The 18,113-nt window shown below is 49.1% G+C and overlaps 2 protein-coding genes across 7 annotated transcripts in view; one reads left to right on the top strand and one right to left on the bottom strand.

Moving 5' to 3' along the window:
- The window catches only part of PML (PML nuclear body scaffold), a 44,861-nt gene extending 39,360 nt beyond the window's left edge, over positions 1–5,501 (bottom strand). For 4 of the 6 annotated variants that reach the window (XM_081228784.1, XM_081228781.1, XM_081228782.1 and 1 more), the window contains exons 1-2: positions 5,292–5,501; positions 3,103–3,569 (exon numbers count right to left, since the gene is read on the bottom strand). In XM_081228784.1, coding sequence (XP_081084910.1) covers positions 3,103–3,569; positions 5,292–5,420 — 596 coding nt within the window. In that variant the 5' untranslated portion in view covers positions 5,421–5,501. The remainder of the gene's footprint in view (positions 1–3,102; positions 3,570–5,291) is intronic. The other 2 variants (XM_081228786.1, XM_081228783.1) reach the window with 1 other exon arrangement.
- Positions 5,502–8,009: 2,508 nt separating this feature from the next.
- STOML1 (stomatin like 1) lies at positions 8,010–17,551 on the top strand. The gene is given in 8 exon segments (XM_081227638.1): positions 8,010–8,226; positions 9,867–9,973; positions 11,036–11,185; positions 11,466–11,669; positions 14,707–14,902; positions 15,340–15,365; positions 15,368–15,572; positions 16,099–17,551. Coding segments are annotated over 8 exon segments (1,215 nt in total). The 5' UTR covers positions 8,010–8,093; the 3' UTR covers positions 16,293–17,551.
- Positions 17,552–18,113: the final 562 nt, after the last annotated feature.

The following is an 18,113-nucleotide window of genomic DNA, read 5'->3' as shown; positions in this document are numbered from 1 at the left end:
AAATTATAAAAGATAACTCAGGATGAACTAGAAAACATTCCAAAAAATCTAATTCAAGATCCAAAAAAAGGGGGAAAAAACCTACTCTTCAAAAAAGGTACCTGTATCAGATAGTTTTTCAAGAAACTTCTATAAGCTTGAATTGCTATGTTCTTTAAACTAGTCTACAGCAGAGAAATTATCAGAGTAGCATTTTAACATTTATTGAGTATTTAATATGTGCCAGGCACTATGCTAAGCAATTTATACATATTATCATGTTCAAAGAAGCTTGCAAACTCATTGAAAGAGTTGTCTTATCAAATGAATAAGAAAACTTGACAAGGAAATCATACATATTCATAAAATTTGATCACATTTATAAATATAGATAATATCCTAAATAATAGCCTAAACAGTACTAAATGGAATCTAGCTAGAAATTAAAATAATAGTATATCATGACCAAATAGACTTTTTCCTCCCAGGAATTAAAGAATGGTTCAACATAAAGAAACCTATTGATATAATTCATCATATTAAAAGGTGAAAGGACATCTTCAGAGTCCAAAAGAACATCTACTCCTGAGTTAAAAATAAAACAAAATAACAACAACAACAAAACTCTTAGAAAACTAGAAGTGGGAGGCAACTTTCTTAATGTGATTTTTAAAAGTCACCTGAGGAAATCAATAATAAGCATCATACTAAATAAGAAAACATAAGAAGCTTTCTCATGAAAGATAGGTACAAGACAAAGTTGCCTTTTCTAACCACTGCTTCACATTATTCAGTACTGTCCTGGCAGTTCTGGCCAATCCAATGAAACAAAGCTACAAAGAGGTAATATGTATAAATACTGGAAAGAAAAAAGGTTTTATTATTTGTAGGTGATATGACTGTTTACCTAGAAAATCCAAAAAATCAACTGAAAAACTTACAAGAATAAAAGAGCCCAATAAGATGGCTAGATGTAATATAAATATACATAAATTAATAGCATTAGTGAATGTTAATGATAACCAGTTAGAAATTATAATGGAAAAAATTCCATTCATAATATTATTACATATTATAAATTTAACTATAATTTAAAATTTCAAGACGTTTGTGAATAAAACTATAAAACCCAAAGATATAACCAGAGATGAGGACAATTCTTCCAAGATTTAATGTCATCTCAGTCAAAATCTCAATGAATATATAAGTTCTGAAACTGCATGAATTGTAAGAGCAAAAGCAACTGTACAAATTATAAAAGCAAAATTATTTTTGAAGAAGAATGGGAATTCACCCTATCAAATATAAAGCTACAGAACTCCTTACAGTAGTAAGAATTAGCATAAGAATAGTTTGGTGCAGAACAGAGATTTACAAACATATTCATGACTACATGAACATTTAGTACAAGATTAAAAGGGCATTTCAGATCAAAGCAAGAGTGGATTATTCATAAGCTACAAGGATATATTGCACAACATGGGGAATATAGCCAATATCTTATAATAACTATAAATGAAGTATAACCTTTAAAAATTGTGAATCACTATATTGTACACCTGTAACATAGAATATTGTACATCAACTATACTTCGATTTTAAAAAATGGGAAAAAACAAACAAAAAGAGTGAATTATTCAATAAAAGTTGTTGAGAGAACTGGCTTTCCATTTGGAGAGAAATGCAAAGCAAGGGTTCTTACCTTATACCACACACAAAAATAAATTCCATGGGAATGAAAAATTTAACTATAAAAACAAATTATTAAAATAGAGTATAAGTAAATATTTTCAACATTGGCATAGGAAAAAACTTTCCTAGGATGATCAAAGCCAGATACCATAAAGGAAGAGATTGATGGATTGGACTACATAGAACTAAAAACTTAAACACAACATCTCATATTGAATGAACGACAAAGGTCAACACAGGAAAAATGTCTGCACTATAACAAGCTCTTACAATTAAAGACTAATTCCTAAAAGTAAACAAACAAACAAGCAAAGGACCTCAGGAGGCAATTCACAAATGAAGAAGCTCAATGGCCAACAAACATATGAAAAGCCACTGGACCTCAACCTTAACAATAAATAAAGAAATCCAAATTCAAACAATAGTATCAGCTGTGGAGGAATCTGGTAGTACAGGTGGTAAATCTCCAAGCAGGAAGTAAGCAAGCCACAGTCAGTTTAGCAGGAATGGAGCTCTGTCCGAGTGTGCCCTCAATGGGCAAAGAATACTTTCACTTTGCAAGTAGATCCCCAAGAATCTTATACAAGCTATCTGTGTGCGGGGGGAGTATTAAAAGTTCACATAGGTATGCTACCTTTTTGCTTAAAGGGGGAAAAAATAAGACCTATAAGACTATATACTCCTACCTGTGTGTATATTCACAAACTGTGGAAACATTCAAAACTGGTAACCGTGGTTAAACGCGGATGGGGGAGGGAGAAGTGGTGGGTATTAGGCAGATGGGGGACAGAGTGGAATGGAGACTTTGTCCTCTCTATAAATTTTGTTTGTAATTTTTTGCACCATATAAATGTATTATCTATCCAAAAATTCCTGAATTAAAATCCTGTGCTGTTTAGTAAAACTCATTAATATTGGACATGACTTTTTTTTTTCTCATACACACACTCCCAGGAAGTGCTTTGTTCGGTTTTGACTCTTCAGACAGAAACTAACTACCCACATCTCATCCTAGAATCCAGCTATACTGAGACTCCATGGCAATGCTTCTGGAAAATTCCACTATAAGACTTTCTAAAGGGCAGTTTGGCAACATATCAAAATGTAAAACTTTCATAACCCTTCACCTAGAAATGGCATTTCTAAAAATTTATCCTGAAGAAATGACTGGATATGGGTGAAAAGATGATTCTGCAGCATTATTTCTTATAAGGGAAAATTGGAAACTACTGCTATCCATCCATTCGCATGGGACAGCATAAATTGCAGTCATTGCTATTGATGCTGCTGGTCTGTGGACCTTATTTTGAGTTGCAAGACGTTAGAAGCTCCTTGACCCAAGTTCCCGGCTGTGAGACTTTGGATCTCTGCTCCCCGCACCCTCTACCTCGCTCTTAGATGCTTCACCCCACCCTGGGCAGGCCTGCTCACCTGGTCAGCGTAGGGTTGCGGTGGTTAGGGTTGGAACAGAAGATGTTGTTGGACTTGCGCGTGCCATCCAGAAACTCCCGCGCCGACTGGCTGCGGAGTTCCACCAGTGGCCGGGCCTCGTGCTTGAGGAACCACTGGTGCGCCTCGATGCACTTGGCGCAGAGGAGCTGCTCACACTCGAAGCACCAGTAGTCGGCCGGCTCTTTGCAGCGGGTGCAAAGTGCCTGCGCGTCCACGATTTGCCGGTACACCGACAGGCGCCGCTGCAAGCTTTCGAAGAAGACGTTGTCCAAGGCCTGCGCATCAGGGCCTCGGGGCCAGGGCGCCTGGCAGATGGGGCACTGCATGCCTGGCTCCTCCAGGCATCCTGAACACAGCGTGTGCAGACAAGGCAGCAGCTTGGGGCACTTGGCTTCTGCCCGGCAGCCCTGGCAGCGCAAGAACTGGAACTCTTCGTCCGTGGCTTGCTGGGGGATCAGAGAGGGAGATGAGATCTGAAGTCCCAGGAGTTCCCACCCAATGGACACCCGCCCCTATGGCTGGAGGCTCAGAGTGGGACTTCCTATTCCATACCAGGCTGTCATTGGATGATGCAAAACCCAGGCTTATCAGTACCCCAATCCTCCACTTACTCAGGCCTTCCCACTCTCACTCCACAATTTACTGAGCATCTACTTCTCATTAGACACAGTACTAGGCCCTGAGATACAAGGATGTATAGGACAAATCCCTGCCTTCAAGGAACTTAAGTTTAAAAATGAGATTCATTAAGTGTACATCATATAACCTCACATAAAGTGCTTAATACACTTTGATGTTTCCTCAGAAAGTTAAACATAGAACTACCATATGATCCAGCAATTCCACACCTAGATATATACCCAAAAGAACTGAAAATAAGTACCCAGATACTTGTACACTCATTATTCTGTACACAGCATTATTCACAATAGCCAAAAGGTGGAAACGACCCAAGTGTCCATCAAGAGATGAATGGATAAACAAAATGTGGTATATACACACAATGGAATATTATTCAGCCTTAAAAAGGAAATTCTGACACATGCTACAACATGAATGAACCTTGAAGCCATTATGCTAAGTAAGATCATCCAGACACAAAGGGACAAATATTGTAGGAATCCACTTATAGGAAATATCTAGACTAGGCAAATTCACAGAGAAAGTAGATTAGAGGTTACCAGCCACTGGGGGAAGAGGGGAATGAGGAACTATTGCTTAAAGAGTACAGACTTTGTTTGGATAAAAAAATTCTGTAAATAGACGGTGGTGAGGGCTACACAACATTGTGAATGTATTTAATGCCACTGAATTGTACACTTAGAAATGGAGAAAACATACATAATATATATATCTGATAACATTTTACCACAAAAAAAAGTGCTTAATACCATACCTGGCCCATGAGAAATATTCATAAATGTTAACTAGTATTGTTAATATTATTCCTAGGTGTAAATGCAAATAATGAAAGTTACTGCAATATGGTGTTATTTGTACTTTCATGAAGGACAGTAAAAAGGACATAGAAGAACATAGAGCAACTGATCTAAGTAGTTCCTTTGGGGGTCGGGGGTAGCTAGGGAGTTTGCACAGAAGACTAATAAACCCCTAATAAACCCCTTGGGGATGGGGGTTAGGGGAGCAAGGTGCTCCAAGAAAAGGATCCAAGAAGCTTCCTAAAGGAGAGACCACAGGAACTCTGAGGCCTTAGCCAAGACACCTCTCTCCCACTTTCTGATCTGGGAACTAGGGTTCTTGTTTTTCCACACCTGGGACATGTTGGGGGTTCCCAGGCCGGTGCAATAAGGCTACTACTCTCCCTAATAGGTGGTCCTTCGTCTGAGGCAGGGGACGTCTGAGGCAGGGATAAGAGGCAGGTCCCAGCGTGGGGGCGGAAGAGTCCGGTCCGGGGTGCCACTGACCCTCAGCATCTTACCCTCCTGCTCGTGGAGAATCGCAGCCCAGAGAGGCCCCCCCTAACTTATCCTCATCCCATTTTCTACTTTCCGTGACCCAAACCGAGAAGGTCAGGACCTCATGCCTGGTCTTCCTTCTTTGTGTCACTCTTTAAGGTGCTTGGCCAAGTTCCCCTGTCCCTCCCCACATCTCCCCCAACGAAAATCAACAAAGCCTGAACCCCATCTCCCCAAACGCAGTACTAGTACCTCTGTGGGGCTGTGGCTGGGCTCGTGGCCTTCGGAGAGGGACTCCGGGGGAGGCATGGTGGGGGCGTGGGGCAGTGCGGGGTCCTGCTGGGGTCCCGGAGATCGGGCGGGTACAGCCTCCTGCTGCATGGAATCCAGCGCAGTTTCGATTCTCGTTTTTGATGCTGAAGGGCGGGAGAAGCTGAACCAGAGGCGTGCGCCTGACGTTTGAGCTCCCGAAGCGTCGAAGCGTCCGAAAGGGGAGGGGCCCCGCGAGGGTCCGCCTCCCGAGAGGAAGTGAGACACTAGCTGTGGGCGGTTCTAGGGGCGGAGAAGGCGGCTGTGGGTTCTGAAGACTCGCCCTGAGCAGGGAGGAGGGAGAGGGAGGAGAGGAGTAAACGCACAACTGGACAGTGTCAGAGCTGACCTGGAAGGAGGCAGCCCCCGCCCTCGGTTTTGAAACATTCATTCATCTCACACTGGCACAGCTTTGTGCCAGCCCTCAGCTGGGAGCCAGAGCCGCAGAGATGAGCCACACGTGGCTCCTACTTTGGAAGAACCCCAGGTCTAATGGAGGAGCAGGCCCCCAAAAGGAGATTTTCACACAGTATTGAGACTGGCTGGAAAGGAGATCCCTCATCTGGGACATGAAGGAATGGTGGGAATTCGCCAGGGATTCAGAAATTGGAGGGACACTTTAAGCAGAGAGAACAGCACATGCAAAGAAAGGCATGGAGGTTTGAAATAGTAGAGGTTGTTTAGAAAGTAGTTTTGAGAAAAAACAACTAGTTTTCAGTTTCAGTTTTGGTTATTTTCAGATTTAAGAGGGGACCCATGAGTAATGTCGACCCAGGAGTGGGCTGGGGCAAGGTGATAGCTAAGCAGATGGACAAGTACTGTGGGCAATAGAGAGTCGGTGAAGGGTTTGGAAACGAGGAACAACATGATCTGTAGTGTATATTGGGACAGTCATTCTGACAACCTAGGGGCAGGTGGCCTGGTCTAGGATAGTGGCCGTGGGATGTGGGGAGAGACCCGAGTCAGAGACACTAGGAGGACACTGAGTGGAGATGAGGGGAACAAGATGATGCCTTGTGTGATAGTTGGAAGGGCTGGTGAATCTGAGGCAGTAGGGAGTGGGGAGGGAATGGGAAGAGCTGATGGACAGGTATGAGAAGAGTGAGGAGAGAAGCAGTGGTTAAGAATCCTCCTGCCAATGCAGGGGACAGGGGTTAGAGCCCTGGTCTGGGAAGATCCCACATGCCACGGAGCAGCTAAGCCCATGTGCCACAACTACTAAAGCCCGCGCGCCTAGAGCCTGTGCTCTGGAACAAGAGAAGCCACTGCAATGAGAAGCCGGCGCACTGCAACAAAGAGTAGCCCCCCCGCTCGCCGCAACTAGAGAAAGCTCGTGCGCAGCAACGGAGACCCAACACAGCCAAAATAAATAAATAAATAAATTTATTTATTTATTTAAAAAAAAAAATGAGGAGAGAGCAAGTTAGCTCTTGGCCGAAGGAGAAGCCCAGCTCCAAGCTGGTGAGGGGAGAAAGCACAACCCCAGGTGGCATCACTGGGCCAATACCCCTGTCTTCAAACTTCAAAGCATCCCAGTCACTGTGCTGACTCCCGTGTACCCATTTTGTGCTCAGATCCAGTCCGGGACAGACTAGAGGGATGGTGACGGGGCCTATCTCTTGTAAAGTTTATAGGCTGGGGTGGGGGTGGGGGGATGCGGGGAGAACTAACTTCCCAGGGACAGTGCAAAGCCTCAGGAGCCTACCCTACCCTGCAGCTTGATCAGTGCCCCCAGGGGTTTAGAATCAGGCCATCAAACCAGTAAAAGCCAAAGATGGTAAGCAGCCATCTGCAGAAGGGACCTGGAAGTGGACTGAGGGGCCTGAGGGCTGGCATGTGTGAGACAAGGAAAGCTTTATTAATTTCTTTGCCCGCTTTGGAAGACAGCCTGCCCAATACCTTGTTGGAAATGAATGCTTCTCAGAGTAAATTCACCATTTGCATTTGGGTTTTCTCAAGCCATGGAGAGACAAGTTACCTCTGGGTACCTGGATCAAGGGGCATGTTGCTTCTGCAACTGCAAGACTGAGATCTCACCTCTGTGATGCTCTGGAGGGCTGCCCTGGGTTAGCGCTGTGCAATCCCCTCCTTCCTTACTCTGCCATGCTCCCTGAGGTCTGCACATGAAATTTCTTTCTTTTTGTGCCCAAGTTCAGGCCCTCCTGCCCCACCTTGACCCACAATGACCTGGCTACTCCTTCATTCAACAGATAAGCACTGAGATCCACTCTGTGCCAGGCCCTGCTTGCTGGGCTGAGGCGGGACACAAAGAGGAATAATTTGTTTATCATGCCTTGGAGAAAACCTAATTCCACATAAGGGCAACCTTCCCAAAATCCGTCCCTAGTTTTTGAGTTTGTGCTGAGAAGACTGGTAGCATTTCCTTGCTTCTGGAGAAGATTCAGCTCCTGAAAACCCCCTTACAAAGCTCAACTTCTCTTTCTGCTCCTTTTCTAAAGCCTAGTGGGAGCGGGGTGTAGGAGGACGGACTCCTGCGGGCTTCCGGGAACACAGACTACCCTCCCTCCCTGCCCCGCGGCCGCATTTCGGTCCTTCCAGCGCAGGGGGCGCTGTGCGACGGTGAGAGCCGAGCCCGGCCTGCCTCCTTCTCCTGCGCCAGGGCCACCGCCCACGGCCGCGCGGGCGAAACCGGAAACGGCGGCCAGCAGGGGCGGGGCGGTGTAACGGTCGGCTGGTCATGCTCCGTACCGTGATGGGGCGCGGGGGGTACCCCCGTTAGGAGTCATGCTCGGCAGGTCTGGGTCCCGGGCGCTGCCGTTGGGGGACTTCTACCGTTTCCATCAGTCGAGCTTTGGCTTCCCGGGCTCGCAGGAGGGTTGCTTGTCCCCGGAGCCGGGTGGCATGGGGCCGGGGGCCGGTGAGTGGCCGCCCAGCACAGCGGACCCGGGAGAGATCGGCTGGCACCCCTGGGCCCGAACTCTCTGCCTCTCAGGAGTCAGCCGGTCTTGCGCGCTCACATCCTAATAAGAGGAGGGACCGAGAGGGGGTCTCCACAATGTGGAGAAGGGCTTGGATCAGGCGCTGGGATGCTACTGCTAATCCAGCCCTCCTAGGGCCACGGGGCTGCAGCACCAGAGCTCTCTCATCTTCCAAGAAGCCTCGCCCCACGTCGTTTCTCCTCGGCTTTTATCAGCCCAGAGGTTTCAGGTTTCCATTTTGCCTAGAAAGAAACTAAGGTCTAGGCATAGGAGGTCACCAGCACGCCAAGGGCACTTGGCTGCAGAGAAATGTCAGAATCTTCACCTCAGGGGGCCCCTCTAGACTCCCTAAGCTTGAGCATCTCCCTGTTTCCTGGTGGAGATGTGCAGGCCCTCAGGTGCCTGTCATGTCTTCCAGGCCCTGTCTTGCTCCAAATCCTTGAGTAATTTCCTTGGCCCATAGGCCAGATCCCACATGCTACAGCCTAACAACCAAAACCCCAGAGGATGTGGCCCCTCTGTGATCCTCCTCTAATGACAGCTGCCCCTATCCAAGGGTTCCTTTCCTGCAGGGGCCACATGGGTCAGAACGAGGCAGGAAAGGAGATTTAGCATTCTGGGGCTCAGAGAGCCCAAAAGTATAGGGTTCCTGGAAGTGTGGAGCCGAGGCTCCTGTCTGCTTTCTGTTCAGGGTTGGGAGAGGAAAGAGAGCAGAAAATAACCTCTCCCAGATTCTGGGGCTTTCTCAGCTTTCACTCCCATTCTGGGCTTCTGGTTCACGGGGCCAGGGACCTGTGGTTCAGATGAATCTCATTTTCTTAGTTCTCTGTCCCCCACCTCTCACCTGAAGCTGCTTCAAGCGAGGTATGGCCCAGAGGGCATTAAAGGGGGGTGAAGAATTGTGAGCTAGGAAAGAACATCTTTGTCCTCATCTCTGGCATCTGTTGAAAAGCAATTGATGCTTTATCCCTTTAAGCTAAGGTCCAGTGATGCCACCTGGAGTTGTGCTTTCTCCCCTCACCAGATGGCCTTAGGCTGTCTCCAAAAGGATTCCTTGAAAGCACACTTCTGGGGCTGATAGTAGAGGAGGTGTTATGCCAGCAGCATTCAGTTCAACCCAGCGTGTGCTTACAGATGCCCAGGTACTCCTGGCTTTGCCAGCTATGGGAGGCAATATGAATCAGACAAAAGGATTGACTCCTACTCAGCCTAGTGAGGAGAGCATCGTGTGATTGGTTTCTCAACTCCAATGACTACTGTCTAGCAGAGGCCTTGTGAGGGTGGGACTTGGGACAGATTTGTTTTGGTGTATGGGAGGAAGGAACAGTCCTTAACCAGCACCTGCCCAAAGATATGGGAGTAGTGTTAGGCAAGAAGAGTATTTGATGGTCCTTAGGGCACGGCACTAAAGTGGAGTGAAGAACTGTGAGCTAGGAAAGAACATCTTAGCCCTGAAAAGTAAGGAGCCACTGAAGGGGGAGGTGGGCAAAAGGTACACTTGACTGAGTCCACTCAGCCAGCAGCTGTCCTGCCAGACCCAGTCGGCATTCCTTGACTACCTCTGCTCTCTTGTCCCCAGATGCACCTCAGAGCTGGCCTTCCTGCCTCTGCCATGGCCTCATCAGTTTCCTGGGGTTCTTGCTGCTGATGATCACCTTCCCCATTTCTGGTTGGTTTGCCCTGAAGGTAAGGCTGGTTGGGTCAGCCCCCAGAATGGTTGGGCCATGTTGAGAGCTTTGGCATTGGTGGGTGAATTCCCCATCCTCTGCCCCCTTTCCCCAAATATTATCACAGCTCTGTGAAATGGGCTGGACAAGAATTGTTCATTCTCACCTTTCAGCTGAGGAAACAGAAGCTCAGACTTGTCCAAAGTCATACTGGGAGCCAATAAGTGGCAGAAACAAGTCTTCCCAAACTCCCAAGTTTGGGGGTCTGAACACTGGCTTTAAGGTGCACACAAATATCTTCCTCCCTTTGGGTTAGGCTAAATTAGAAATGAAAAACACTCAACCTGGCCCAGCAGGTGATGAGTAATAGGAATTCAGGCCTCGTTTTCAACAAGGGATGGTGCAGATGGGAAAGGATGAGCTAGAGTTGAGGATTGCACCTGAGAGCTGCAGTGAAGGTGGAAGCCTACCCCCATGCGGCCCCAGGCAACAGCCAGTGTCTCTAGAAAGCTTGGGGTTTGGGGTGGTCTCGAAGGGAGTCCTTAGAAGGTCCTAAATCCTAGTCCCCAAACTACCACTGAAATAAATATCATGTGACCTTGGGCAAGTCACTGCCTCTCTGAGCCTTCATTTCTCAATTTGGACATATTTCCTTGTTTGAGGACTCCAGGAACCTGAAGTTGGCAAAGCCCTTTGCTCGGGGCTGCTATTAGAGCAGCCCAGCTTTTCCCTTAACTAAGACAAGGGCAGACAGTTTCCTGGTTTGAGTCATGTCTAGCTTCAGATCACACAGGTGAAAGGTTTCACTGAGGATCAAGTCAATACAGTATGGCAGTTGAGAGCATGGCTTTTGGAGTCATTCAGAACTGCGTTCAGATCTTGCGTGTTTCACTTGGGGGCTTTGTGATTTTTGAGCACGTCAGTTAACCTCTCAGAGCTTTGTTTTTTTCATCGAAAGACAGAGCTCAGGATACCTGACACTGAACAAGGCCAGAGGGAGAGGTGAGGGAGGGACCTGGGGAGACATCATTGCCAGCAGCAGCTCAGTGCTTTCAACCCTTTCCCTTGCTGCTGCAGACAGATCGTGCCCACCTATGAGCGCATGATCGTGTTTCGACGGGGCCGGATCCGCACCCCTCAAGGACCCGGTATGGTTCTGCTCCTGCCCTTCATTGACTCCTTTCAGAGGGTGGATCTGAGGACACGAGCCTTCAGTGTCCCTCCTCGCAAGGTGAGGGGCTTCTTGGCTCCCGTGGACAGAGGGAGTGGGGGCTTATTCTGGGTGTATTGGCCTGTGAGTAGCCATTAGGGGTGAGGAATGAGGAAGATACCAGAAAAGGGGGGAGGGGGCTGGGAGGACATCCTTGATCCATATACCTAAGCCCACACACTTGGGGATACCATTTTGCTCTTGAGGAGCTAGTGACCAGGCGAGTGGGTCAAGTTGGGTGGTCTCAGTGGGCCTGGCCTCCCTGTGCCTCCAGCCCCTCTTTCATGGCCTCCCCCAACAGTTGACCTCTAAGGCTGAGGTTGTGCTGTCTGTGGGGGCTGATGTCTACTTCCGCATCTGGGACCCGGTACTGTCGGTGATGACAGTGAAGGACCTGAATACAGCCACATGCATGATGGCCCAGAATGCCATGATCAAGGCTCTGCTCAAGAGGCCTCTGTGGGAGATCCTGATGGAGGAGCTCAAGATCAGCGACCAGCTCCTGGTAGGCAGTTCCACACAGGGCAGAGTTCGGTGGCTGGCACCCCGGCCCAGCTCTGCCCGCCAGGGCACTTTAGCGGAGCACCAGATCACTCTGGGCCTCAGTTTGCCTTATGTCCCAAGCGTGTAACAACTTTTGAAGAGTCAGTGGTCTGGGTGGGACTGAGTTGAGGAACAGAAGATGGCACAGACCATAGTGATCTTGGGCAAATCTATCCCTGAGAGGTGAAGGGGCTGGGACAGGGGAGTGTCCTGACAGAAATTCTTGGGTCCTGCCCCGACTGCCTGAGGTTTTACTCTTCACTGCTCTGCAGGCATTGCCATGACAACCCTGGGCCTCAGGGGCACTCAGCAGCCTCATGGGGCCGGCAGGTGGGTGAAAGGAGCAGGGGCCTTCCTGGCCCAGTCACCTTCAGGGGAATTCCATGCTCCCCAAGGCAGCCTGTGCATTTTTGTGGGTTTGTGTTCTTTGTTCTGAAGAGAACAAAGGGACATGATGACATTTGGACCTTTTTCCTGCCTCTTCTCTGAGTGTGAGCAGTTACACTGGAATGTACCTCAAATCCCTCCTGTGACAAGATGGGGTTGAAATACACATGTGAAGGCATGTCCCCTTCTCCTCACGTTCACCTTGTGCTTTCTCCCATGTCCTGGCAGGGGTCCGTGGGTGAAGTTTCCCCTCGTTCCCCTAAGATCTGCTTTCCCCAGGGTTAGAGGACAGGAAGGGGAGTGGGGTAATGCCAGTCCTGGAGGTCACAATCCCTTCAGGAAATAAATCTACTGGGTGAAATTCCCAAGAGGAGCTCTCACATGCATAGCATTTTGCCTGCCTCAGTGTATCTCTGCTTTACATTTTGCTGCAAAGGCTGGTATTATTGTTTTATTTTGGAGGAAGGAAACTAAGGCTCAGAAATTATTTGACTTGCCCCTAAGAGCTGTGGTCAAGGCAGAGCTGGACCAGAGCCAGGTCACGTGCCCCCCACCCCCCAATCCAGTGCTCAGTCTTATACAACCCAGATCACAATTTGATAATTTTTTTTCATGAAACCACATTCCGTTTTGATCTACCTTTAGGAAGAGAAAATTGCTCTTGGCCTTGTTGCACATGGCTTTGGTGCAGCAAAGCCAAGAGAAGCCATCTGAGGGAGTGAGTCCCATACCAGGACATTAGAGTCATGTAGGGTCATTGCCCAGATTGAGTTGGCTCCTGGTAAAGTGGGGTCAGTGCCTGGTTAAAATGAAATCTCAGGAAACCCAGCACACCTCCCTAAGGCCTGTTTCAGGCATACGTTTCTCATTCTCACCGCGCCCCCGCTTCTGCGTACTTTTCCTCTAGAGGGATTGCACGCTCCCCACCTCTCACTTGCTGGGCCCTCCTTAGCTGCTCCAGGCCAGCCCCTCACTGCCCCAGCCCAGCCTCCCCCATTGCCACCCCACCCGTCCCTCTGCCACAGGCCTTGCCTCTTAATCCTCAGGAGAAAACACTCTAGGGTGAGAACTCTTTCAGCTTCCTCCTGCATTATCCCTTCAAACTCATCTACATCTGTGCTGTTTTCCTGTCTCACTGGAAGCATCTGCTTCCTCTGCACCGGGCAGTGCTCTGGGCCCAGGACTCGGCTCCCTCCCTCAGTTCAGCCTCTTCTTGCCTTTTTGCAAGGACACATGTTCTACCTTTGTCCCCGACCCCCTCTAGCTCTTAACCCCTCTCTCCCCTTTCCTTCCTCCCCTCCTGTCCTTAATCCAGGCTCCCCCCACACTCCTAAGACTGATGTCACTACCGACCTCATGGTGACCTCCCTCTTGCTAGCACAAGGGCACTTCTCAGTCCTTCCCTTACTTCACCTGGAGGCAGCCTTTGACTCCACGGACCCATCCTTCTCTTATTCTTGGATCCTCTGCTTCCTCGGGCTTCCATTATTCCACACTCCTGGTTACTCCCTGTTCTCCTGCCCTTCTGTTTCCAGGTTTCCCTCAGTGGTCTCTTCTCACCTGTGACCTCCCAGGAAAGCTTACCCACCTGTGGCTTTCTGCTAACTTTAGACACTAATTATTCTCAACACTCCGATCCAGTCCCACTCTGCCCTGCTTCCTGGCCCCACTTATCCAATTGCGGTTGGCCGTCCCGTAGACACCTCAAGCTTAACGTGTTTAAAAAGTCACCATTCCTTCCCTACCCGCCCCCAAATCTGTGTCTTCCTCTGTGTATGCTCTCTGGATAAATGCCCGCATTCATGATCCGTGCAGGCAGCCATACTAGAAACGTGGCTCCTCCAACTCCTCACCGCCCTCCTTGTTTTCGCACATCCAGGCAGCTGACAAGTCCAGCGGTTCTATTTCTCTAGTGTCTTTCTGTAGCTTAATAGAGTTTACAGAGTTGTGCCCCTCCCCTGGTGTGTCTCGGCTCACAGCCGCCTTTCTGCCTGACACCGCATCTGCATCACTTATGCCTGCAGTTTGAAACAACGTCCTACCTGGTCTCCATGCCTCTACCCTCAGCCCCTCCAATCCAGTGTCCACATAGCAGCCAAGAGAATCTTTGCAACAAGCAGGACTGCTCTGTCACTTGCCTGCTAAACTCGTCTGCGGGACTCCTTGAGCCTCAGAATAAATCCAAGTGAGCGGGAGCAGCCTCCTCTGAGCCCTTGGCTGTCTCTGGTGTCTCAGGCCACAACTGAGGGTCCAGCTAAATGGAACTGTGGTTCCTCACAGTTCCCCGAACATTTGAGGTGCTCCTTTCTGCATTTTTGCACCTGCTCTTCCCATTGCCTGGAAAGGTCCTCCTTTGATGCCCCTTCACCTGTATGATTCCTCCTCCTCCTGGCATCACCCCCTCCTCCCTGCCCCACACCCTCTCCTGATTGCTCACTACCAGCTGCCCACAGCTGGGTTGTAATTGCCCTCTGCCTCCGTCCCAGGCTGGGAACTTCTCAAGGGCAGGCCTGGTGCCTCACGTGCCACCATGGCCACACCAGCCTGCCTAAAGAACGTGCTCTGGAAAGGTTTGTTGAATGAGTGCCATTTCTCCCCACACCATCCTCCAGCTGGAGATCAACGATGTGACCAGGGCCTGGGGGCTGGAGGTGGACCGCGTGGCTCTGGCAGTGGAGGTCGTGCTCCAGCTGCCCCAGGACAGTCCAGCTGGACTCAACCTGTACATAACCTTGCAGCAGCTGGCCCTCCACTTCCTGGGAGGAGGCATGTCTTCAGTGGCAGGAGGTGCCCCACTCCCCGAGCCAGGTAAGGAGCCTCAGGGAAAGAGTGAGGGTGCTCCCCAGGGTGCTCAGCTTGGTGTCCAGCACCGACTGAACTTTGCTACTTGTTCCCTTAACCAAGCAGCTTGTGCAGTGCACACCCCGCCCAGCTGTTCAGGCCACCCCAATTCTAGAGCTGACCAGAGCTAGGGCAGTGAGAAGAGTCCAGATGTCTGAGTATGTGGAGGCCTTTGGGAGCCTCCATGGGAGGAAGCAACAGCAGCCAGAAAAGAGTTTTGGATTCAAGGCTGGAGTAGCTTAGAAATGGGATTTGGGGTTATGGCTAAAAACTTAAGGGCAGCTTCTGAGGAAACTGAACGTGGGCCTGAAGAGGGTGTAAGAGGGAACTGCCGTGAAGGTACGGAGGCCACACGTTGACCTTGGCAGCACATTGACCTCCTTCTCTCTGCCTCCCTCCCCAAGCCCCTTGGCCTCCCCCGGCAGATACCTTTTGGATATGGTGAACAAGGTTGAGCCATCTGCCCCTCGTGGTGGTGCCAGGTCCAGCCCCAAGCAGCCTGTGGCCGAGGGGCTGCTGACGGCTCTGAAGCCCTTCCTGTCTGAGGCCCTGGTCAGCCAGGTCGAGGCCTGCTACCAGTTCAATGTCGTCCTGCCCAGTGACGCACAAAGCATCTACTTCTTGGACCTCACTGGAGGTGCAGCTGCCCTCCCTGCTCTCTTCTTTCCCACCTGGGTTGCTTGTAGCCCCTACCACCCATGGTCCTTTTTCAGACTGGGCCCTGCTCCTGCCAGCAGTTTAGGGCAAACCCATAGCAGTCAGGGACTCAGATGCCATTTGCAGACAGTGACTATCCAGGCCTTGGTCTCCCTGCCCTGTCCTCGTCAGCAGGACAACTCAGATGGCCGAGCTTCCTATACCAAGAGCCACACACACGTTGCAGTCCTGTTCATGGCAGGCTCAGTGCTGAGCATGTTTTGTGCCTTATCTCACCTACTTATCATCATCAGCGTATGATTTAGGGATTATCATCATCCCCATTTTACCAATTTGGAAACTGAGGCTCTGAGTGGTCACACAGCCAATGGGACTTGAACCCAGGGTATTAGAACTTGAATGCTTAACCACTATTTACACCCCTCCCAGTGGGACATGCTAACCTCTTCTACCCCCTGCAGCATAGTCGTCCCCCTGCTAATGCTCAGTTTTCTTTCTCCCCACAGGGCAAGGGAGGGTGGGACATGGGGTGCCTGATGCCATGCCTGATGTGGTGTTGGAGATGGCTGAGGAGGACCTGCAGGCCCTGTTGTGCAGGGAGCTGCAGCCCCTGGAGGCCTACCTGAGCGGGCAGCTGAAGGTGAAGGGCAACCTGGTTGCGTTCATGGAGCTGGACACTGTCTTCAGGGCCTTGAAGTAGCAGGTTTGGCTGACTGTCCATAGCCCAGCCCCGAGCCTGGCACCAAGCCACGGGGGTATCTTGGAGGAGGAGTCCTGAACCATTGGGTTCAGGTTTCAGCCCCAGGGCCCCTTCCTGGAGGGCCAGAGCCCCAGGTTGCTGCCCCTGCTCTGTCCCTCTCTCCACTCCTGGAGGCCGCCCAGCCAGGGCTGCCTGTTCAAAAGCCTTCCCTCCAGTCCCCACCGGCCACAATCCCGCTGCCTGTGAGCCCTGGTGGGGCATGATCTTCTCTGCCTGGCCTGGGCTCCCCCTCTACTTTGGCGCTGTCGTTGTGCCTATTCCCCACTGTGTCTGTCACTGTTCTTGTGTAAGCGCCTGCCCTCCCTGCTCTCCCATGAGCTTCATGCCTGAGCCATCCATCGCCGTCCCCTCCATTGCTACTGCACACAGTGCCCCAGGGGGAAGAGGGGAAACCCCAGGCGTCTTCCTCATGAAAGCTTAAGGGAAACCAAAACTCAGATTTTCTTTGTGGCCGTTGGAGGATCAGCATCACCGGGGAAACAAACTTTCCTAGATGTCTGTGTGGGTGGAGAACAAAGCCTGCTGCCAGCGGTTAATACCCTCCTGTCCAGGGCAACTCATTTCTTGGTGAGGCCAGCACTCCAGGAAAGGGAGCCCACAGGTTCAAGGCCTCTGAGTTTCGGAGGACCCAGCAGACTTTGTAGTCCCCAGTGGGGGATGAGGGGCACCTAATGGGGCCAGGGTGTGGGGAGGGAAGGAGAAGGGTGTCCATCAAAGAAGGCTTCCTGAGGAGATGATGCCTGAGACTCACAGCTACATGGAGATGAGAGAAGAAAGGAAATGGGGGAAAGACATTCTGCAGAGGGGAAAGTCCCTGTGAGAGCACAGGAAGTTTTAAATAAGTATTTAATTTTGAATAGAGAATTTTAAAATGGCGTGCTATGAAAATTGTCCCTCACACTCCTGATTCCATCCATATATTTTCAAACAGGTATCCCATGGTATTAGTTTCTTGGTTATTCTTCCAGAAGTTGAGGTTTAAAAAAAATACATTTACAAGAAAATCCAAATATATTATTCTCTGGACGGGGGTTGGTTGTTTTTTGTTTTTTTTTCAGAAATGGCAGCATAGCAAATACAATGTTGATTTGTTCACTTAACCTTACAGTTGAGGATCTTTCTGTATTAGCACACCTAGACTTTCCCTATTCAGTTTTGTAGTTACATAGGATTCCATTGAATAAATGTATCATAGTTTATTTAACCTGCTTTGCATTGATGGACATTCAGATTTTTTGTGTGTGTTTTGCTATTTCAAACAATCTTGCAGTAATAATCTTTTACATATGCTATTTCACCTGTGGTTGAAGTTCATCTGTGGGATAAAGTCCTAGAAAGGAAATTGCTAGGTCAAAGCATTTCTAATTTAATATTGCCCCAAATGCCTTCTCTGGGGTTATTCTAATTTACACTCCCATTATCAGTGAGGGAGAATCTGTTTTTCCTCATAGCCATGCCAACACAATGTGTTTTTAAACTTTTGGATTTTTTGACAGTCTAGTAAGTGAAAAATTGCATCTCAGTGTAATTTTTTAAAGTTGTTCAGTTGTTTATTGTTTTTTAAGACTTGGATTTTCAGTCCCAGCAAAAGCACAGGGTTTTTGCTGTCTTTCTCCAGCATTTACTTTTTTAAGTATGATATGATAAAATGCACCCATTTTAAATGTGCTTGATGTGTTTTGACAGATGTGAGTACCATGTAACCACCAGCCACCGCAATGAAGATATAGAACATTTCCATCAACTCACGTAGTTCCCTTG

This window comes from Mesoplodon bidens (assembly GCF_964165515.1).
Source record: "Mesoplodon bidens genome assembly, chromosome: 3".
NCBI lineage: Eukaryota > Metazoa > Chordata > Mammalia > Artiodactyla > Ziphiidae > Mesoplodon > Mesoplodon bidens.
Note: the sequence above shows the minus strand (reverse complement) of the source record. Positions and strands in the feature narration are given on the sequence as shown.